The sequence below is a fragment of the Oreochromis aureus genome, linkage group 7 (genome assembly GCF_013358895.1).
Source record: "Oreochromis aureus strain Israel breed Guangdong linkage group 7, ZZ_aureus, whole genome shotgun sequence".
NCBI lineage: Eukaryota > Metazoa > Chordata > Actinopteri > Cichliformes > Cichlidae > Oreochromis > Oreochromis aureus.
Window position 1 is genome coordinate 3,045,983 of NC_052948.1, and position 22,853 is coordinate 3,068,835.

At 42.0% G+C, this 22,853-nt stretch overlaps 2 protein-coding genes across 5 annotated transcripts; one reads left to right on the plus strand and one right to left on the minus strand.

Moving 5' to 3' along the window:
• Positions 1-264: 264 nt before the first annotated feature.
• agk (acylglycerol kinase) lies at positions 265-7,032 on the minus strand. Its single transcript, XM_031725993.2, has 14 exons — positions 6,789-7,032; positions 6,666-6,705; positions 6,505-6,584; positions 6,340-6,415; positions 6,113-6,238; positions 5,898-5,992; positions 5,673-5,742; positions 2,326-2,405; positions 2,183-2,240; positions 1,464-1,611; positions 1,269-1,366; positions 1,064-1,134; positions 875-959; positions 265-754 (listed from the first exon to the last, which is right to left on the minus strand). The coding sequence occupies exons 1-14, from the start codon at positions 6,896-6,898 to the stop codon at positions 620-622; spliced, it is 1,272 nt and encodes a 423-aa protein (XP_031581853.1). The 5' UTR covers positions 6,899-7,032; the 3' UTR covers positions 265-619.
• Positions 7,033-7,326: 294 nt separating this feature from the next.
• On the plus strand, positions 7,327-22,454 carry nup205 (nucleoporin 205). 4 transcript variants are annotated; one of them, XM_031725974.2, is made up of 42 exons: positions 7,327-7,516; positions 8,036-8,178; positions 8,346-8,517; positions 8,684-8,828; positions 9,109-9,268; positions 9,467-9,695; positions 9,790-9,954; positions 10,059-10,234; positions 10,403-10,519; positions 10,642-10,779; positions 10,936-11,086; positions 11,402-11,607; positions 11,691-11,873; positions 12,251-12,301; positions 12,619-12,828; positions 12,941-13,178; positions 13,273-13,462; positions 13,643-13,763; positions 13,952-14,030; positions 14,111-14,275; positions 14,402-14,526; positions 14,647-14,761; positions 14,916-15,065; positions 15,311-15,385; positions 15,488-15,645; positions 15,733-15,813; positions 15,896-16,087; positions 16,206-16,407; positions 16,504-16,602; positions 16,772-16,920; positions 17,125-17,316; positions 17,414-17,535; positions 17,727-17,859; positions 19,709-19,835; positions 19,952-20,025; positions 20,179-20,307; positions 20,499-20,625; positions 20,798-20,970; positions 21,105-21,234; positions 21,450-21,578; positions 21,719-21,795; positions 21,994-22,454. In XM_031725974.2, exons 1-42 carry the CDS (start codon positions 7,489-7,491, stop codon positions 22,144-22,146), a joined length of 5,979 nt encoding a protein of 1,992 aa, XP_031581834.2. In that variant the 5' UTR covers positions 7,327-7,488; the 3' UTR covers positions 22,147-22,454. The 4 variants fall into 4 exon arrangements, with proteins under 4 accessions (XP_031581834.2, XP_039471701.1, XP_031581835.2 ...); XM_039615767.1 differs by having other exon boundaries at positions 7,489-7,516; positions 16,775-16,920; XM_031725975.2 differs by having other exon boundaries at positions 7,489-7,516; positions 15,314-15,385.
• The last annotated feature ends 399 nt before the right edge of the window (positions 22,455-22,853 follow it).

Genomic DNA, 22,853 nt, shown 5'->3' on the forward strand with positions numbered 1-22,853 from the left:
GCCACAAGCTTAATCCTGCAGATTTGCTGTCTAGTACGCCATCTGTCCGATCAGACTCGGCATCTCCGTGCAGCGTGCCAAAACTCCGGGTCTAAGCTACTGCAAAACACAACGTCCCCACATTGATCTTTACTCGGTCACCTTGCTCCCTTCTTTTTAAAATCGACATTTTTTCCAAGAAGACCAGCAGAAGTGCAGTTCTGATGGCTTTATAACCTTGATATCGAACATATAAATATCACAAAGGGAGAAAAACAGTTTGCACCAAGGTGGGCAGACATTATTTTTATTGACCATGTTAATAGTGAACTTTTCAGTAAACATCCTGTAAGACAGCCTGTGCATGGGTTACTGGCTTAGAAAAGAAGCCTTGGTCCTTTAACATACAGCAAACAGCCTGTAAGGTAGTTGTTTTTGTAACTGGTACTGAATATTTTATGTTTACATGGAGTAAAACAGCCCCCATCAGCACTTCATGATCATTTAAAAAACTGCTGGGAAAGCAAAAATCCATTTTGAGGGTGAACTCTGGGTTTGATGGCATCTGGTTCTTTGACTTCCCTCGAATTCGGCTTCTGTCCCGCTGTTCTTGTCTTCTTTCGGCTTCTCTGTTTTCTCATCACTGGATCTGTGAGAGGAGCTGCTCTCTGCGCTCGGCACTGATGAAGAAGCGGAGTTTCCGTGGCAACAGCCTTACCTCCACAGGCATCGCCTCATACTCCTCATTGTCGATGTTGTAGAAGCCAGAGGCGCCCTGCGGGGACCGTGGCAAAGTTAAATGTCAGGACAAAAACTTGCACACTGATCTTCTGGAAGTAGACTGACTTATAGAATCACAACCTTAAAGCAGGTCTGATTTGAAAGGATTTCTGACCTCTGGCAGCTGCAGCCGGCAAGCACCAGCCTCCAATTCTGTGGCATTTTCAGTGAATACAGTCGGGTCTGCTGCTTTTTTATTGCTATTATGAAGAACATTTAAAATCATTGAATGCATTTTGCACAATCACACACTTTCAGAAATTTACAGCAAGAGCAATTAGGAAAAAAACAAAACACTACTGACCCTGCAGTAATGAACTCGCCCATGGTCAAGTTGTGAGTCTCTGCACTGATCCTGAGGGAGTCATTGATGCGCTGAAAATTAAAATAAAGGACGCAAAAACTTCAGAGAGGCACAGAGCACTTAAAGGGGCAGTGACAGGATGTTTTCTTTTTGTTTTTCTAAGAACAGCAACACAGTTTTACATATATAATGATTTGTAACTGACCCTCTCCACTGGGTTTTTGTTGTGTGTTTGAATAAAGAGCTCTAACGTTGACAGCTGCTGCTCTTCCCACTTCTCTGGCTCTTCCACTTTTGGAGGCTCTGACCAAACACACAACCACCAAAGCAACAATTAGACAAACAGTGTCCACTGGGCTGTTGCGCTACAAGTCGTTCAAGTTCAGTCACATTCGCTCACCTTCAGCTGGTGGGTTCCAGTAGTTCTTCAGCCTGCGGATGATGCGGTAGATCAGATTCGGCCTGGGGGCCTTCACAGGGGGCAGGTCAGGGGGCCGAAGCGTGGGAGCCAAATAGGACACAGAGACATCCCGGACCAGAGGCCACTCCTAAAACATAGTTAGTAGTGAATAAATAGTGTCATTACTTCTCTACTAAGAATGTTGTTTGAGATTTATAAAAAAAAAAAAAAAAAAACATCTGCAAATTTGGACAGGAATAGCTTTAAAACTGTTAAAACTGTTACAGCTTAGGCTGCAGGACTAACGGACGGCTCAAATAATTTGTGAAAAGTGAAAATCTGGAGTAAATATTGCCAACTGTACTTCTGCATTAAAAATAACATACACTAGCCAGTATATAAGAGCCTCATGAACCGGTAAACACTCATCTTACTGGGTTAGCAGACACAGAATCACAAAAGGAGACAATGGGAGAAACACATCCATAACACGAGTGATCTGCACCGACTGACTCGTTTCAAAATGTACTCCCAAGTTTTTGTAAGGATGTGAAACTTAGACCACAACAGGTTAATGGAGTGAGATGTTTGTTGTTATTTTCAATGCAGGAGAAAATAAGGAAAAAAAAAACTAATAGTAACTATAATAATTATGAAAGAAAGGAATTGCACATATTAATCGCTTTGCCAGCATGTTTAAGAAAAGAGAACATCCTTACCCTCAGAGTGCTAAACCAATGTGCCGCATTCGTCTTCAGCGGTCCGAGGTACCAATATCTGTAGGGAAATGTTATGGTTAATTATTCTTATATGTAAAGAATCTTTGTCTTCCTCGTCTAGTTACAGTCTTGAGTAATCTTACTTGCTGATTTTTGAAGCCACATCTCTAAAAGCCCCCCAACGCAGTCCCATCAGAGCAAAGACTGGCTGCTCTTTCTCTCCCTGGAAAAACAAGCACATACACTTCAAAGTCAAACTCCTGTCCAAGTGTTAAAACAATGCAGTTTCTCTCTGCACTGTCACTGAAATTCAAACTCGACTGAGATTTTCAGTAGACATGTTACCTCGTTCTCCAGTTCTCACATTCACAAACGTGGGTATTGACAGCAATAGTGCGTCAGTCTTTTACAGCTGAGGGGTAAAAACTACATTTGAACACAAGCCTCATGTTTAAATTCCCACTTTTATAGCACTGAGAATAGTTTCATCATTAAATATCAAGGGTAACAAAATGTATATGTAAAGTACTTTTTTAAAAATTATGCATTCAGCTTTGTATTTACTTCCTCACTTAGCTAGTTGTCAATTTATTTATGTATTTACTGATTTTTATTGTATTTTGTTTGTTTTATATTATATGTATTTGTTACTTTATATTCTAAGAGTCAAACACTCTCAGTTTGACTGAGTCTAGAATCAGAGTACCGCACATCTCTACTTTTAATTACAGAAACAGTCACTAACTTGCCATTGCATACTTTATTTACTTTATTGGGGTGGCCATTATTGACCATTTGCAGGAAAAGAGATGGGTATATGATTCTCTGCATTAGGAGCTGCACAATGTTGTCACATAACAAAACTGAAACATATTTTCTACCTGGGATTTGGTGTCGTGGGTCGAGCTGCTTAAAGTCATGTTTTTCCACCATGTAACCACGCCAGTAATTTCCATCCACTGTTTGCTCTTCCTATCATATGGCAGCGGTATGCAGTTGCGTCATCTGTTTACTTTTGGGTAGCACATCACCAGCTGCTAGTCTCTCCTCCTTCTTGACCTGGTTATACTCCACAGTTTCTTTGTTTGTTTTGATCTGTGCTTTTTTGGAGGTTGTTGAAGTATCTCCCTATTTACTGAACCCTACAGGGAGTGCAGAATTATTAGGCAAGTTGAATTTGTGAGGAATAATTTTATTATTGAACAACAACCATGTTCTCAATGAACCCAAAAACTCATTAATATCAAAGCTGAATGTTTTTGAAGTAGTTTTTAGTTTTAGTTTGAGCTATTTTAGGGGATATCTGTGTGCAGGTGACTATTACTGTGCATAATTATTAGGCAACTTAACAAAAACAAATATATACCCATTTCAATTATTTATTTTACCAGTGAAACCAATATAACATCTCCACATTCACAAATATACATTTCTGACATTCAAAAACAAAACAAAAACAAATCAGCGACCAATATAGCCACCTTTCTTTGCAAGGACACTCAAAAGCCTGCCATCCATGGATTCTGTCAGTGTTTTGATCTGTTCACCATCAACATTGCGTGCAGCAGCAACCACAGCCTCCCAGACACTGTTCAGAGAGGTGTACTGTTTTCCCTCCTTGTAAATCTCACATTTGATGATGGACCACAGGTTCTCAATGGGGTTCAGATCAGGTGAACAAGGAGGCCATGTCATTAGTTTTTCTTCTTTTATACCCTTTCTTGCCAGCCACGCTGTGGAGTACTTGGACGCGTGTGATGGAGCATTGTCCTGCATGAAAATCATGTTTTCTTGAAGGATGCAGACTTCTTCCTGTACCACTGCTTGAAGAAGGTGTCTTCCAGAAACTGGCAGTAGGACTGGGAGTTGAGCTTGACTCCATCCTCAACCCGAAAAGGCCCCACAAGCTCATCTTTGATGATACCAGCCCAAACCAGTACTCCACCTCCACCTTGCTGGCGTCTGAGTGGGACTGGAGCTCTCTGCCCTTTACCAATCCAGCCACGGCCCATCCATCTGGCCCATCAAGACTCACTCTCATTTCATCAGTCCATAAAACCTTAGAAAAATCAGTCTTGAAATATTTCTTGGCCCAGTCTTGACGTTTCAGCTTGTGTGTCTTGTTCAGTGGTGGTCGTCTTTCAGCCTTTCTTACCTTGGCCATGTCTCTGAGTATTGCACACCTTGTGCTTTTGGGCACTCCAGTGATGTTGCAGCTCTGAAATATGGCCAAACTGGTGGCAAGTGGCATCTTGGCAGCTGCACGCTTGACTTTTCTCAGTTCATGGGCAGTTATTTTGCACCTTGGTTTTTCCACACGCTTCTTGCGACCCTGTTGACTATTTTGAATGAAACGCTTGATTGTTCGATGATCACGCTTCAGAAGCTTTGCAATTTTAAGACTGCTGCATCCCTCTGCAAGATATCTCACTATTTTTGACTTTTCTGAGCCTGTCAAGTCCTTCTTTTGACCCATTTTGCCAAAGGAAAGGAAGTTGCCTGATATAGGGTGTTGATGTCATTAGACCACACCCCTTCTCATTACAGAGATGCACATCACCTAATATGCTTAATTGGTAGTAGGCTTTCGAGCCTATACAGCTTGGAGTAAGACAACATGCATGAAGAGGATGATGTGGACAAAATACTCATTTGCCTAATAATTCTGCACTCCCTGTAATTGAAAACTGAAATTCAGCGCTTGCTGTCAGATATGTCTTGCTTGTCTTTCAGTTGTGTGTGCTAGGAAACATAAACAGGTGTCACTGAGATGGGAAAGATACTGCAATATGACACTTTTATATCATGGAAAATGTATATTATCGCAGATGATATGATATGGCACAGCCCAAGTGCCAAGGATCCTGAAGCCTCTGGGAAGAACTTTTTTTTTAAATTACTACACACCTTGGACATGAAATAATTTGCATGGAGACCTGAATTTAAATTTGCTTATTTCTTCTGCTGAATTTAAAGTCATCAACATGGCAAAAGAGAATATTAAATATTAAGAAGAAAATTAAAAATAGTAGTTTATGTTTACGTTTAGCCCAACATGTATTCAAAATATGAAAAGAAAGTCAATGAATAAATAAGTTTGGGTGGTACAAAAGGAGAATAAATGAAAATCATCAAAATAAATGAATGTATATATTTTTAAACTGGAAAAATAATGTCACATGGGAAAATTAAAAAAAAAAAAAAAAACTCACAAAAACCGATAAAACTCATTTTTTTTCTTGTAATTTTCTTTCATTATAATAAATATTCATATATGTTTTTAAAAATATCTATATTTTTTACCTAATGGCTTTTAAAATAAATCTTAAATAACTTTGTAATTTTTAAAATGTGCTTTATGAATCCAGTTTACCGGCTTACTCACTTGTTTTAATATTGGCTGTTAAAAACAGCAAGATTTTTTTAAATAAGTACAGATTTAGTTTGTAACTTTAAGGCTATGTAGAGCAATATATAAGCAGTTTCTCACTTTGATTTGGAGCACATCCAGCGGTACAGTTTCTCCCTTCAGTATTGACAGTGTCGCTGATGTGATGTCCCTGGAAAATGAATGACATTAAAAACATTCTAGTTAATGGAAGAAATCAGGAATTCTGTACTATATATTTGCTGAGTTACATGATAACAACCCAGTGAAGTTTGTCGTGGGAATATGTAATGATCTTTTTGTGTGTGATGCTGAAACATTACTTACTTGACCTTGTTGTCACTGAGGAGATGAAGACTTGGACTGAGGGAATTATGGGAGCCTAGTGGAATGAATCCAATTGGTGTCTTACTGAAGACGTCCTGTGGTCAGAAAACATCCACCAAAAGAAAGATTTAATTACTTAAAGTATCAGACCGAATACAGTTATTACAGACAGATGATGTCAGATTAACACAGCTACTATATTACATTACACCTACTTGGTCTGGCCTTCTCAGTAAACCTGTGATCACTTCCTGCAACGTGCCATCTCCTCCAGCCACGATCAGCATGTCTGTTTCTTCCATTAACTCGATCAGTTTTTTTGCCTGGCCTTCATAGTCTGTCTGTAGAGGGATATGTAATATCTAGATGTGATGTCATGCTCTGTGACACTCTCAGAGACACTATTACCTGATAAATATCCAATTGAAATAGAAAACATTACCTTGACTACTGTAATCTGCACACCAGCCAGGTGTAAAATAGGAGCAGCATTCTTTTCAAATAGGTTGTTGGCTTTCCTGGAGAAAATTAACACAGGAAGCTGTAAATATTCTGAGAAGAATTAAACAAGACTCTCAGAGAGATGTCTGGAGATTATGCGTCTTACCCGTTGCAAGCTGCAGGGTTCAAAATCACAGTTGCTTTCCTGATTCGCTCCTGTGGTGCTATCTGCTGCTGTCCATATTCCTAACACAAATGATGATGTTAAGGATAACTGTCACAAAGAGGAAACTTGTGTTTTGGGGTAATAATTTTGTGACACCTTACCCTGGCTAGTAGACACGCCTCTCTGCGCAGGACGCTGTCACTGATGAAATATTATACATAACATTTAGGACACGAAAACGGGAATTTGTGCACTCTGTCTCATTCATAGCATGAAATACCCACCAGTGTTTTCCATACAGCCAGTATCCACCGTAGGACAAGACACACACAGCAAATGTGCTTTTCTTCCAATGATTTCGCAAAGTCCGAAACACTTTCACGACTCGAGCCATGACTGTGATTAAACTGTTTTCAAAACCTCAATTTTAGCGCAGTGGTACAGATCATTAAACGTCATAAACGACACATTTTCATCACAGCGGTCACAGACTCACAGATATAAGACTAGCATGGACATTTTGGTGTACCGTCAAAACAGTTGGAAGCAAAACAGGAGCCTCAAACTCATGGTTCCGCTTGTGTTTTGTTTTTTTTCGGAACTATTTCTAGTTGCATATTTTTTTCAAGTATTGCTTTATATAAGTCTCCTAAAAATATTTTATTTTTTAATTATTTTTTTTTTTAAGTTTACAGATTGTAGATTTAATTAAATGCCTTAAACGCTTTAGCTTACAAGAACTACAATTCCCATAGTTGCTAATTGAGACGGGGCCATCATTCGGAGGACCCCGCCTGAAAAGAGCCCACATAACCATGAAATCTTCTAAGATATTTAATCTACTCAACTAACCAGCGAGGACATTAAATTAGGACTGATAGATTCGTTGTTCACTAAAAGTGACCAAAGCGTTACAGAATTGATTGTTTTAAATTTCACACCGGCACAAACCCAGAAGCTTCTGTCCAACTTAGTGAGCGTATCATGGCGGCGCAGATGGCGGTAAATTCGGGTAAGGGTGTATATTTTATTAAATAATTGGATTTTGTTTAGTTATTGCATCAAATCTCAACCTCTGTTATGCATAGAAGCGCAGATATATGCGCTTCTTGGCCGCAGATTTGTCGATTATGATATGTTTTGACCACATGTTGTTGGGTCTGTCAGGCTAACATAGCTTAGCCTTACCCATAGCAAATAGACGTTAAGTTAGTTGAGGTTAAATAACAAATTAGTTTTACTCATTTACACCGAACTAATTCCCACATTAAACCTGAAATAACAGGGAGGGATGACAAGACTTGTCTGATAGATCAGCCGACCGGCTTGAAATAAAACTGAAACTAACAACTCGGGGGAGGCAAAGAAGTGTCTGTACTATACTTCTGGAATCTTTTATAGTGCTGTGCAAAATGCCGCAGTGGTGTTAACAAGCATGGTTATAACAAATTAACTCGAAATGACTAGAAATTAGTTGTTTGCATACTTGTGTGACGGCCCAAGACATCTGAAAGCTTATTTACAACCTCAGGAGCCAGTCTGTGGGGGCCGCTGAAAGAGCTCTGGGAGACAGTGGACGGAGCTGTGTTAAGGAGACAGCCCGAGAGTGTTCACCTCCTAGACCTACAGCTGAAGAAACACAAACCTCACTTTCTGTCACTTTTTAAGAACCCGGTAAGATGGCATGAATGGGTAATTTAAAACACTGTCATTTCTCACACATGCAGGTCACGGGTGTTTTTTTTTTTTGTTGTTTTTTTTCCCCAATGTGTAGCTTGTAGTTACAGTCTGTCCTCCGAGACTCTGATATTAACAGCGTCTTGTCTTCTCTTCATTTTTAGCCAAAAAGTGCAGAGCAAAGAGAGAAAGTGCGTAAAGCCAGCACAGAAGGCATCGCCATCCAAGGTCAGCAGGGGTCACGGCTCCTTCCAGAACAGCTTCTGACAGAGGCTTTCATCCTCAGTGATCTCTTTGACATTGGAGAGTTGGCAGCTTTGGAGCTTCTCTTGGCAGGTAACATGAAGGAAAAAAATCCCCAACTTTATCCAGCATAATTATTTCCATTTCATCTTATAGGTAAAGTATCACTGTAGTTGTGTAGCAGGTTGTAGTGTATGGACTGTCCTGATCAAACACTGAGATTGAGCTCTGTTTCTTTTATGTAATCATCTCTCTCCAGGTGAACAGCAGCAGCCCTATTTTCCAGGACTGACACGAGGCCTAGTGGCCGTGTTACTTTACTGGGATGGAAAACTTTGTATGGCCAACTCTCTGCGCACGCTCATTCAGTCACGACAGGGCAAGACCTTCACCCTGGATCTTAGGTAATAACGGTGTCTAAAAGTAGTACAATGAAACATTGATAAATGCTGTTAAAGTCCCGTATGAGGAAGGTGTTTTTGTCCTGCTTGTATTTTTTTGGTAACCATTGTCCTTGATGTGAATGTTCTGTGTCCTGTGTACTTTTTGTTTGTATATGTGTCTTTCTTGCTGCTGTTACATCCAAATTTCCCCTTGTGGGACAATTAAAGGATTATTCTATTCTATTCTATTCTATTCTATTTGAATCTTATGTTTGACAATGTTATTTGTTTTCACCTTCAGTGGAGAGCTGGTGGCTCTGACAACACGATTTACAGATGAGCTCATGAGCCAAGGTCTGACCAAACGCATCCTAACTTTGGTGTCAGAGATAAGCGTGACGCGTGAGTTTGAACGACTGCAGAAAGAACGCGGATTGGGCAACGAAAAGCACAGGAAGGAGGTGTGAAGTAATCTTTTGTATAAATTTTAACCAAAGATATAAATCTTCAGATTGCTTTGTTTTGTTTTTCCAGTGTTAAAGGAACAATGCAGTGCCACTAATTTTCTCAACACAGCTCAAATAGAAACATAGAGTGTAGGAATGCAGAGTGGATTATGGAAAATATGGATTACATGCAGTTTCTGCATCTGTCACCAGGTTGCAGACCTCATCAAGGAATGCCGACAGGCGCTTGCAGACAGCCTGTTTTCATGGACCTGCCAATCACCCCTGTCAAAAGATGACACTCTGGCACTCATTGGCCACCTGGAGACAGTTACAGCTCAGGCTGATGGCTCACTGGACAGTGTTAACCTGGCTCTGGTTATGGCACTGCTCTACTGCTTGGATGTCAGTTTTATAGAGCAGGGGACTGAAGATAGAGATGGTAAGTTCGTGTTGATGGTTTTGGTTTTCTTTCTTTTTTTCCTGTTGAAATCACTGATTCCAATAATCAACTGCCTGCATGTGTTTTCCTCCAGATTTGCTCCAGGCACTTCCATTGCTGACAGAAAGGCAGTATGTGTCTGCAGTGCACAGTCGCCTGATGGACAGCCAACCATGGAAGCTTCCGGGGCTGCAGGCCGTGTGTCGACTGGCGTGGGCTCTGTCGCTGAGAGTCCTTTCCCAGCTGCCACAGGGCTCTGGTAAGTACTGCATTCCTCGAGTCTCCATTAAAAATCACCTTCTGATTCTTAAGTTTTCTGAGATAACAGCCATTTCATGTTATTGTACGTGCATTTTTGTGCAGCACTGGTTGAGTTCACTGAGGCAGATGAGGCTCTGGCTGATCAGGCTCTCCTGGGCGATGTCTTCTTGTTTATGAAAGAGGGCATGCTGGGATGTGAGAGTTTTTCCCAGGAAGAGTTTTACATCCGCCGCGTCCATTCACTCATCACAGACTTTCTGGCTCTTATGCCAATGAAGGTAAGAGATGCTGCAGGTGCGTGCTTTTAACTTAAGACTGACATGTAAAACTATAATATGGTTTTTAACTTATCAGGTTCAACATTCTGTAATTATCACGGTTCATTTATTTATTTATTTTTGCGTCTTAATTAAAATATGTAACAAGCGTATTTTGGCTTTTTGCAGGTGAAGCAGCTTCGTAACCGTGCCGATGAGGATGCCCGCCTCGTGCACATGTCCTTACAGATGGACAGCGAGCTTCCATCGTCATTGCGAAAGGACTTGGACCACCTCATGATCCTGGTTAGCCTTTTTTTTTTTTTTTTTTTATATCCTTATATACATATAAGGCAATATTACCTCTAACCTTTTATTACCCAAAGAACAATTACTGATCGATGAGAATTTTTGGTTTGTCTTTTCAGATAGGGGAGTTTTACAGCAAGGACCCATTTGGATTAGAGCTGGGTTTGGAGTTCTGGTGTCCGACGGAGTCTCTTCAACACACCTCCCTGCAGGGTTCTTATCTGGGAATGGCCCTGCAAAGACCTCCACATAAACAGGTAGGGTTTATGTTTTCGTGACTACTGTTACTGATTGTCCAATTGATTTAGATTTGGGGAGGAGGGGTGTGTGTGTCCGTTGCTGCTTCTTCCTTTTTTTTTTTCTTTTTTTTTTTTTTTTTAAGGTGTTTTTATATTTTGTGATTTTTGACATAGGTGGTTTTGTCCAAGTTTGTACGTCAGATGGGAGACCTTCTGCCATCCACCCTATACATCTCCTATCTCCGTATGTTAAAAGGACTTGCCAATGGCCCTCAGTGTGCTCATTACTGCTTCAGCCTGCTTAAGACCAATGGGGCGGCACACAGTAAGACTAAATTGCTTTATAGAATTTATTTATTTATTTATTTTAGTGATATTTTAGTTGAAATCAATACAAATTCGATTTGAAGTTAAGCCTTTCCACAAAAGGAACTTCATTATGTTGTAATAATAATAATAATAATAATAATGATAATGATAAGTGTTTTTTTTTTTTTTTTTAAACAAAACAACATTTAAATATTTTTATTTACACCATTAGAATATTGTCTGGGTTCATTTTTATGTATGATTATTATTAAATCAAAAACCTTATCAGCGTGTACTGTAGTGTTCTCTAATGCATACTAATTTTGTTCAGGTGACAACATCCAGGGAGTTTCAGGCAGCCCGGTGTCCTGGGAACATTTTTTTCACTCGCTCATGCTCTACCATGAAAACCTGCGACGAGACCTCCCAAATCCAGATTCGGCTCACTACCGCCACCCGCCACTCAGGGGCATCACCCAAAGAGAGATGGAAGGACTTACCTCGTTTTTGCAGTTGCTCACCACCATCATCACATGGGTATGCCACAACAGGCATGAATTTGTGCTGCTATTTAGGTGTAAAATACCACAAAGTCAGATGTTTATTTCTGTCTTCTCTAGAGTGAAAATGCTCGACTGGCCTTGTGCGAGCATCCCCAGTGGACCCCAGTTGTCGTGATGTTGGGATTGCTTCAGTGCAGCGTTCCTCCCGTCCTGAAAGCTGAGCTCCTGCACTGCCTGGCAGCGTTTGGAAAGTCACCAGAGATCGCTGCTTCGCTCTGGCAGTCGCTGGAGTACACGCAGGTAAAACAGAACAATGTTTTATTTTTATTAAAAATGACATGAGTTTACACTAATAGGGTCAACATTGTTTGTCATGTGCAAATAAAATATGAATTCTGATAATATCAGAAAGTCACAGACTCCCTTTCTACTCTCACAATATTTCTCTACATGTTAAGCTTAATTTCTGCACTAAAGCTGTCAGGAGACACCGATACTCTCACCACTGAAATGACTATAAGATGTTGTAAACATGCAAATGTCCAGTCCTCATGATTGCGGCCATTTCTTAAAACCTAATTTCCGGAAAACAAAACAGCGTCACTCTTGTGTTTTTATCTGTAACTTTGTGTTTTGAAGCTTCCTGTTTTGTTAATTTTTCATTTCTTGTCAAACAGATCCTTCAGACGGTGCGAGCCCCTGGACAGAGACAAGCAGCAGGGATAGAGGTGAGAATTTAGTTGTTTTTGTTTAGTTCTTTTCTCTTCAGCAAGTGTAACGGTCAGAGGGTGACGTTTAAGCCTGTCTTGTTGTAAAGAAAAACAGTGCAGACAGGTTATTGGTGTGATTTGTCTTTAAATGTTCTTCTGTTTACAAAATTAGCGCTCCGAGCAGTTCAGCTGTAATTGGCCCGTTACAGATCTGCATCATAGATTAGTAAAACAGCTGGAGACTAAAAGTTTTACTTTAATTTGACTGATCGCTAAACATCCTGTAAAAAAAGGGACGTGACTCAAACTTTGTGAATTATTTTCATGGCCATCAGGTGGAGCTGAATGAGATCGAGTCGAGCTGTGAGGAGTACCCACTGACACGATCTTTCTGCCACCTGATCAGCACGCTGGTGGAGGGAAGCCTGCCCGTTAATTTAGGAGCAGGGTTGCGTGTGCCCGGCTTTCAGCCCTACTTGAACTTCTTGCGTGACTCTGTGTTCCTCCCCTTCCCCACCAGAGCATATCGTCGCCCTGCTGAGAAGGTAATGCTCCCTCCTAGCATCAAGGTGTAGACACGAAACATAGATTCACTTCTAACTGTGTGTAAATCTGCTCATTTTGCCCCCCCCCTTTCATTTCGTTGCCATCTCCCAGTGGGAGGTAGCTGACTCTGTCCTCGAGGTGTTCCACAAGCTGCTGCGGGACTACGAGCCCCAGCCATCTGACTTTGTCCAGGAGATTGTGGAACTGCAGGGTGAGCAGGTCCCGGCCCATAAGCCTCCGGGCCACAGCATCATGTTCCACCTGCTCAATGACTCGCCCATGCTGGCACTCTGCCTCAGCCTGCTGGAGGAGGGGGTCCGCCAGCTGGACACCTATGCACCTTTCCCCGGTGAGAAAGCATGCACTGCTGTCAGGGAAATGGAGAGAACTTGTGTATTTGTGTCTTTGTTCTGACAGAAGAGTGCATCACTCTGCCCTTACAGGTAAAAAGCACTTGGAGTCAGCAGTGTTGCACTGCTTGTGCCTTTTGGACTTGGCTCTGCAGAAGGAAGCAGTGTTCATGGATCTTCTTAGGGAGAGCCAGGCCTCTCTGCTGGTTTCTCCCCTGGAGCAGCTCCTCCAAGGCGTCAGCCCTCAAACCAGAAGGGCTGATCACATTGTCAACATTGCGAGGTAAACACATCATTTTTTTAATTTTTTACTTTTTTAAAATAATGTTTGAACTGTAATGTATTTTTGTTTTTGGCTTTTTTTGGTCCTCGTTCACTTTGTATTAATTTTGGCTATTCACTAAAGCTTGTAACTCAGAGTCTTTGCAGCACAGTTATGAACTCTGCCGTTTGTCTTTGGCAGGTATCTTTACCACAGCAGCTCAAACCCAGAGGCCGCCTTCCAGAGCGCCAAGATTCTGCGTCGCATCGCCAACTACCCAAACATTCAGATTAGGCTGGTGGGAGACTTCACACATGACCAGGCACGTCCAAGTTTGTCTTTCAGTATATATTAGTAAATTAGATCTGTGTAAGGAAAACGGCTTGAACAGTATTGAAATTTTCAGGATGACTTGGAACAGGTTTCATGAAACCTTGGGGTGTTTTTACTGTGTGCATGTAAGTGTTAGCTGTGTTAAAGCAGACATTAATTTAAACATCTCCGCTTCAGGCTGTAAGTCACAAGCTCATGGCAGGCTTTGTGGAGTGTCTGGACAATGAAGATGCAGAGGAGGGCACAGAGAAAGATGGTGAGACGATCTTTACTTATCAATTATTAAAACTGTCACACTCAGACTTCCTAATTTCCGCCTTAAATACTAACTTTCAGACATAGACTCACAAAAGAAGGTGGCAAGGATCCGACATGAAACCCAGATCCATATTTTGAACCTGCTCATTACGTCTTTGGAGTTGAAGGCACCAAATCTGGCCCTTTATCTTTTGGGCTATGAAGTCAAGAAGCCTGTGTCATCAACCAATCTCCAGGACCCGGGTGAGAGTTTGGTCTTTACAGTGAATATGTTCATTTTGGTCGCAGTTATGATGTTTAACACTGTTTGAACCTTTTATGCATTAAATGGAAAGAAAATCCGATGATTTAAGTGTGTTTGTCTTACAGGTGTGTTAGGGTGCCCACGTAGCTGCCTGCACGCCATCCTGAGTCGGCTGCAGAGAGGCACAGAGAAAAGATCGGGACCTGCGCTCACACAGCAGGCCCCGCACCTGGCTGAGCTCTGCTACCAGGTAGTATTTAAATGAGGCACAATCTCTGCAGTGAGAGATGTATCACAGCTAGCAAGAGGATTTTATGTTACAGAATATTTCTAATTTCTTTGTGTTTGTCTGGTTTTCTTTCTCTCTCAGGTGATCTACCAGCTGTGTGCTTGTCCAGACACATCTGGACCCACAATGCGCTATTTGAGGACCAGTCAGGATTTCCTGTTCTCACACCTGCAACATCTACCCTTCATCCTGCCAAGTGAGCTCAGAATCCCTGCTAACTTTGTTAAATTAAAGGCGTTTTACCAACAAAGCAGTAGCATTCATTTGAAATGAGTTGTTGTGTATCCATGTAGGGAGGAAATAATGGACAGAAAACACTGGAGGATTTTTGTTCTCTTCCTTCTCCTCAGGTAACCAGATTGCTGCCCTCTCCCAGATGTCTTGGCTCATGAAAACAGCTGCAATTGAGCTGAGAGTGACCTCACTCAATCGCCAGCGTTCCCATACACAGCGCCTTGTCAGCCTCCTGCTGGATGACCAGCCACACGCTCAGCATGCAGGTAAAGGAAAGTTGCTCTATACTTTCCATGGCTGTAAATAAAAGCTTAAAGGATCCTTTTAGAAAACTCTCAAGCCCTCACAGCTGACAGTCCTGTTTATTGCAAAGGAAATTTACAATATGTATCTACAGTATCTACTGTACAATATAAAGCGCCTTGAGGCGACTGCTGTTGTGATTTGGCGCTATATAAATTGAATTGAATTGAATATGCACCTAAAACCTTTTTATTTTTTACATTTTTAGCAGATGGGGAATCTGGCATGGAAGACGAGACTAGATCAGTCAGCGGTTTTCTGCATTTTGACACAGTTTCTAAAGGTTCGTGTCACAAGTCCACCTTCAAATTTAGAAAACTATTAGAAGAATATATGTGAGGAGATTTTAAGAATGACCCCAGATTGTCTCGCTTTTCATCATCAGTGCGCAGGAAGTTACTGAGCGTGCTGGATGCCATTGATTTCAGCCAGGATATGCCTGAGCTGCTGCAGCTGGACTTCTTTGAACGCACTCAGATAGAGCAGGTGATCTCCAACTGTGAGCATGTCAATGAGCAGGGACATACTGTGTGCAACGTTAAGGTACGTTTCCAGATACGATGCCTAATGCATTTTCTTGATCTGATGTGTTGTTTCAGCCTCTGAAGTTGGTTTTCATTTTCCTTACAGTTGCTTCACAGAGTGCTGGTCGCTGAGGTGAACGCGCTGCAAGGAATGGCAGCGATTGGACAGAGGCCTCTGTTAATGGAAGTGAGTGAAAGTCACAAACTGACGTCCTGTAATTTTAGCTGAAAGCTGTAATTCCATTCCATTGCTGTTTCCTTTGCCTTAGGAGGTGAACTCAATCCTGCAGCAAGTGGTGGAACGTAACCGTGTCCGTCGGAGCCTGAGTGCAAAGCGGCATGCGCTGCAGTCCTGGAGGAGTCTGGTGGAGACGCTGCTGACTGCCTGCCCAGCTGATCTGATACCTGCTGATGAGCGGCAGCTAATCATCAGGGATCTGCTGCTGGACCTGCACGATAAGGTCAGTGATCATGTCAGTGTAGCAGTAATATCCAGTCCTGTCCAATAAGGAACTGGTCTCAGTGTTCAATACTTGTGTAATTTATGCACTCAAGGTTTTGTAACTGTGCTTTGTCTAGGTGTTATCAGAGGATGCAGCAGGAGAGTTGATGCCCATTGTTGCCGGAGCGGTCTTCACACTGACGGCTCACCTCAGCCAATCAGTGCTGTCTGAGCAGCAGCAGGGGGTGGGATTAGAAGCATCCTCTGGCTTTGCGTCAATCGCCAACTCTGCCCTGCACCTGATCCTGCGCAAGCTGCTGGACTTTATACTTTCTACTGGTTAGTGACTCATAAACCCACATTTCTCACATGGGGAAACTTTTCAGGATCAACTTTGATCCTAATACGTTTTTGTAATGTCTTTCGCACCTTAAGGAGGCGGATATCAGCGTCTGCGTGCTCACCTGTATGGCTCTCTGCTGTATTATCTACAAATTGCCCAGAAACCTGAAGAACCGGACACTCTGCAGACAGGTACAACACAGAAGCAATCACACACTGCATGTTATAATAAGAGAGTCCTTTTGGACCTCTTTTTATTTTACAAAAAAGTCATTGTTAGTATTTTCTGACATATACTGTCTGTTAGTATCATTTCAAAGGAACTGTGGGTTTGTCTGAGAAAATGTCTTTGTGTTTGCAGCAGGCAAAGCAATGTGGGAACGTCTCACAGCTCCTGAAGATGGTTTCTCTAAACTGCAGAGGGAGAACCTTGCGATCATCGAGAGTTACGGCAAGGCTCTCATGGAGGTTGTGTGTCGAGATGCCTGTGACGGCCATGAAATTAGCAGGGTAAGAGTTAACCTACATGAAGCTTTCTCTGCCTATTTCAGCCTCTTGGTGATTTTTTTTTTCTTTTTTTTTTCTTTGCCCCCAATCTTGATGCATCGTAACATACTTTTCTGGAATACCAAGTATCTTCTGCTTCTTTCAACACCTCTCTGTTTTAACGTTAACCAAGCCTAACAAGTATTCTGCCGCCCCGCCCCCTGTCAGATGCTGGCCATGGCCGTGCTGGACCGTATCCTGTCAATTGACCGTCAGAATCAGTGGCTGCTGTATATTTGCAACAGTGGCTACCTGCGGTCGTTGGTGGAGAGCTTGAGGCAGGATGATGTGGCGCTACAGAGCCTGCTCACACCCCAGCCACCCCTCCTCAAACCACTCTACATCTTTGAAAGCAAGATGGTGAGGAGCCAGTTTTCAGTATTTAGTTTCTAAAATTGAACACACCAGCCTCAGTGAGTGGAAGATTGTGAAGCTACAAACTTGTTTCCGTGTTTAGGCTCTGCTGACTCGTGTGGCTAAGACGGGGCAGGGAGCCGTGGAGCTGTTGCGCTGTGGGCTGGTGGCACAGCTGATGGAGTGTCAGGTGTTTGACATGGTGCCCGACAGCGACGCACACAGGTATGGATGTGGGGATGGGAGGAGAGAGTGACAGGAATAGCTGTCTTTTTTAAAAAGTTCTTATATTTGATATGTAAACATCTTATATCCCTTTTTAAAACAACTCTCCCCTTTATTCAGAAAACTTGAGCTGTTGAAATCTATATTTCTAGTTTCCCTTATGTTTGCATCTGTTCCTCTTTGGATTGCAGGGTGATGAGGGACCCATCAGGCTTCATCCCCAGCCCTATGGACCGTTACAGACAGATTCTTTTACCAACTTTAAGGCTCTTTCAAGTGATTCTGACTTCCACCTCCATAAATCACCAGCAGGGGGCAGCACAAGTAGGTGTCTAACGTTGTTAGACCTGAGCTTTGTCATTTCAAATATTGTCATGTGTCTGTGTTTATTATTTGATTTCCTGTTCTGGTTTGGTTGATCTTTTGCTCGGCTGAATGTAGGGCTGTAATAATCCAAATTTTAGTAATTGATTATTCGATCAGTTATTGAGTTATCAGGTAAGACATCGTATGTTATTGCCCATTAATAAGGCAGATTTTCAAAAGTCTTTCAAAATGAATTGCTCATTGGTTTCTATTTTAGAAATTGCAATAGTTGTAATTTTTCTTTCCTTTTTTTGTTTTTTCAAAAATGCACCAAAAAATAATACATGTTTTTCAAACACTGTACACAGCAGAAAAATAAAAAGCAATCATGAAACATGTTATTTAAAATAGCACCTTTCAGAACATGCTGAACAAGGACACTGTTGACACAGCAGAAGGTAAAAAGAGCAGCTGAAAGCAGCTCCTCATGGTGGCGGGGGGCATTTACAAAATCATGAAACATAAAAGATAAAACAGATTTAAAATAGCAGAATGGAAAAGGTTATGTGGGATTAGCTATGCTGAACAGTTGAGTCAAAATAAGCCATACATGCAGCTTAAACTAAAGCCTAAAATAAAATGGTTTTCACGCGGTTTTCTTGGAAGGCTAAAAGAGAGAAAATGACGTCTTCTCGGTTAGGTTGATTTTGCATATGATCATGTGTATGCGTTTTTGTGTGTGTCTGTTTGCTTAATCGTGTTAATGACTCGTGCACGTGGGAGTGTGAGGTTTTAAAGAAATATCTCATGACTGCAATGATGAAAATCGAGCATGTGAACATTCTCTGTGGTTTGTCCTACTTTGATGCAACGTTTTCTGCTGCTGGAAAAAAAAAAAACTTTCTGATGGTTTAGATGTTTATAATAATGTTAACAATGATTCAGTGTCCAGCCTACAAAGTCCCGGGTTAGTGGCTCAGTTTTTAGTAGCCCATGTGTATTTTACTTCCCTGTGGAGGGAGGGAGAGAGAGAGAGGGGGGGGGTGAGCTTTCATTTTTATCTGCTTAAATATTAATGTAATGAACTTAATATAATATTTTTCCTGTTTTGTATATTTTACATAAATCTAAATCTGTAAAATAATGGTATTAAAGCCTTGAAGTGAAATATGGTCTAGTACACCCCACACCCCCCTTTAGATTCACCCCTGCTGCAGCCTTCAGCAAACTGCCGGTCAAACATTGTATCAGACTAAGCTAACAGTTCATCTTCATACGCATGCTTTTATTTTACCTTCTGTAGCTTTACTGTAGATTTTAGATGGGAGCAGCTTCGAAGCTCTCCCTTGGTGTGACACACGATGGTTTGGTTAAGGACTCCTGCCAGTTTTTTCCCCAAGTAAAGGTTTTAACAGTGATTACAGGAACAAGCGGCCCTAAACCTGAGCTCACGGTCTCCTTAACGTCGCCCCCTCTTTGCTCTTTGCCGCGTAGACAGACTCTCGATTCATGTTAAACCATGACGTATCATCTTCACCCCTGCTGATGCGTTATCAGTGTTTTTGTTGAAAGCCTGGGGGCTGCATGGGCTTAATGATGTGGTACGTTTGATGCACGTGTGTGCCTTTTAGAGAAGTTTCAGTTGCAGGTCTGTTTCTAGTTGCAAATGTGGGTGAAACACTCACGCTTATATGGGGACAAATGAGCCCCACTGAGTCGTGGAATAAACAAAGCATCAAAGCAAAAACTGATCAAAGTGATTTTTTTCTTTTTAAATAATGGAGTTATCTGAGTTACTCAATGAATCGTTGCGTTTGATTTTTGACTTGAAAGTGAGTAATAAGTAACAACAAATATCTGTGTGCAGGTTCTCCAGTGGCTGATAGTCCATGCAGACACCATTCAGTCCCTGCTGCGCTGCCAGGAGCTCAGTATGGGAGCTTTGCAGGAACTTTCTCTGCTTACTGGCATCATCAGTAAAACAGCTCTGCCAGGTACAAAGCTGGGCAGTCACACTGAACCGAAAGCACAAAGCTCTTTTAATGTTATATCACCCATATGCGAACCACATGTTTATAATCAGTGACTCAGTAACTACTTGATGTCTCAGGTGCCCTTGAGATGGGTGGAGAAGTCAACAGCGCTGCGCTCATGGAGTTCCAAGGTCACATTAACAGATTCCAGGTCAGATGATGCCCTTAGTTTTTATTACATACCAACCTGTAAGTTCTAACTTTCACTTTTATCTTGTCCAACCCTCTTTAACCTCTGCATCTACTTTTCAGTGTGAGATTTGCATGAGTGGCAATGTGTCTCTCTCTTTTTTTTTTTTTTTAGCGCCTATGTCTGTCTCTGCTCGGCCGTCTGGCAGGAAGTGAGCGGGACAGGTTGCTAAAACAGGCTGAGATCTCTGCACCTGGAGACTCAGCAGAACGACGAGAAGAGATGGAGGTGGCCATGCAACAGGTTTGACGGTTATTCTATAAGTGGTAAAACTGGAGATGTAAAGTTTATTCTCAGTGCCAACTTCCCAGTTAGCATATTTGTATTCTAAGTATTCCAAGTGTAGAGTGGACACTTCGGGGCAAAATCCACAAGAGTGGCACTGAAATGTCTGGAGTTTTCTCTCTGTAATCAGGGTTATCCTTTGTCCCAAGGTTTGTGCTAACATCATGGAGTACTGCCAGGCCCTCCTGCTGCAGAGCTCAGCCCAGGCTCAGTTCAGCATCTGCCTCTTCAGCCCGTCAGGCAGCGAGCCAGCTGGCAGGGACGGAGCACGTACTGGTCAGTGATATTCTACCCTAACTTATGAAGAATAAGGATTTGGCTCATGTTAATCTTTAATGTGGCTTAGCCTATGGTTATGGAATGTTTTAGAAGCTTGTGGTGTTCCTGAAGTTTCCGGTTTATGGAAAAACTTTCAGTTTAACGATAGACTCTTCCTCCTCTTTTCAAGACCTTTCATCCACTGTGCCATCGATGGCTTACTCACGGGTCCCTAGTCTTGGTTTGGTCTTGTACCTGCTCAAGAATAGTGCTGCTGATTTCTTCCGGTTCCACCAAAGTCACAGGCAGAGCTTGGGAAAGCTTCAGAGCCTGGATCAGCTCCCACCTGAGGAGCTCAAGGAGGTAATAGATAGATGCAACAGTGTATATAGAGATATAACCTCACCACCGTCAGTTTACCAAATAAACTTACATCCTGCATAAGTTTTGATTGTTAGCGTTTTTTCCCGTCAGTTCTAACCACCTTTTCTCTGTAGTTGTGCCAAGGCCTGGTTTCAGGCCCAGGAGGAGTGGAGAAAATCTCATCAGTCCAGAGGAGCTTGCTGGCCAAGAGACGACTGGTCCAGCTCATCAACAACAGAGCCAAGCTGCTGGCTTTGTGCTCCTGTATCCTTTGCAGACACATTTGTAGAAATGGGATTAAGAAGATTAAACCAGGAATGATAAATGCTACGCTGAAACTGCCTCTGTCCATCATTTCTGTGCCATATAGTGTTTGATTATCTTACACAGATAAGAGTTATTAGAAAAATGTAAAAAAAAAAAAAAAAAAAAAAGCCACATGAGAAGCTGTGGACAGCCTTGACCCGACTCCTGCTTAGATGTGATTGAGACATGCTTATTCGTGTTGTGGCGTCACCTGGAGTACTACTTGTTGCATTGTATTCCCACTGACCCCAAAGACTCGCTGCTGCCTGGATCCACTTTATACAGATCACGCCTCGCAGATGGTAGGGGCACATGTTACAGAGAATATATCCCAATAATAGGTTCACTGCACTTTTTGGTTATTGACAGCAGATGTGGCATAGACACTGTATGATCCCTGGTTGAGTAAACATGAACATTTCTGTATCTTGATATTCTTTAGACTCATTCGGCGGGCTGCAGGCCAGCGGAGGCCGAGGACTAAGCCTATCCAGAGTCAGCCAACAAGATCTAGATCTGGTAAGAAATTTCTGTAAACTGGTATGAGTCTGCAAACTGAAATGTGTTGTACCTCTTGTACACTGTTGTACATTCTGGGGCAGTTTCCTAGCATGCATTAAGCCTCGGCCTAAACCATAAGCATTTTTTTTAAATGGAGATTTTCATCAAGTTTTTCCTTTAGCCTAGAATTAATTTCTTTTCCTTGTCTGTGTGCAGCTGAAAAGCGACATGGCTGCAGGATTTGGGGAGGCGCTGCAGAGGAAGCTGCTGGAGGTGGAGGGCTTGTACAGCCAGGTCCGCTCTCGCTATACTTTTATCCAGGCTCTGGTCCGCAGGATCCGCGGCCTGCTGCGGCAGCCCAAAAGCTGAGACTGGCCAAGATCTGATTACCTTCTCTCAGTCAGTTTGAACCTCTGCCTTCATAACAGGCAAAACCAGAACACTTCTAAGGACGTCATGTCTGGCAACATCACTCCTTTCTACTGACCCGACCTTCCTCTTCTATAACTCGTAGTGTCAATTTCGATCATGCTTACGTTCTCTGTGTAGCACCGTTTGAGGAATTGAGAATGTGGAGAAGAAAAAGCAGAAGAAATTTTTACTTGTTAAACTGTATTTGATATTCTTTTTGTTTGTTCGGATGATTTTTGTGAAAATAAACTTTTTTCTAAATCTGTTAAATGTCTAGTTCTCACCTTCCTCGCACCATAAATGACCTAAACGACAGCGGCTACGGGCACCTTTTATTTTTAATGGGTAAAGACGAGGTTACCATCTGCTGACATTTGATTAGACTGTATTAATAGAAATGTTTTTCAAGCTTCTGACTCCTTCACAGTGACATTTTCACGCTGCTTTTTTTGGTTTTTTTCTAACAGCTTAGCTTATCGCACACATCACAAAGACGTCAACCACTTGTGCTGAACACCAGTAACTGACTTCACCTATTTTTACATGCATGTCTGGGTTTACTCATTTCAAACTTCTTATCAGGAGAAGCAAAACCAGGAACCAAAACAAGATGCTCTTTGTGAAAGTAGCATCACAATAGCTGACAGACGTGGGCAAGTGTCACA

Bases quoted from the DNA above. Each gene is read 5' to 3' on its own strand.
- agk (XM_031725993.2), bottom strand. From the start codon at position 6,898: ATGGCTCGAGTCGTGAAAGTGTTTCGGACTTTGCGAAATCATTGGAAG. The intron at 2,406-5,672 runs GTGAGAAACTGC...TTGTTTTTCCAG, and splicing joins TGGATGTGCTCCAAATCAAA to GGAGAGAAAGAGCAGCCAGT. The intron at 1,367-1,463 runs GTGAGCGAATGT...GTGTTTGGTCAG, and splicing joins CTGGAACCCACCAGCTGAAG to AGCCTCCAAAAGTGGAAGAG.
- nup205 (XM_031725974.2), top strand. From the start codon at position 7,489: ATGGCGGCGCAGATGGCGGTAAATTCGG. The intron at 8,518-8,683 runs GTAACATGAAGG...ATCTCTCTCCAG, and splicing joins TTTGGAGCTTCTCTTGGCAG to GTGAACAGCAGCAGCCCTAT. The intron at 9,696-9,789 runs GTAAGTTCGTGT...GTTTTCCTCCAG, and splicing joins GGGGACTGAAGATAGAGATG to ATTTGCTCCAGGCACTTCCA.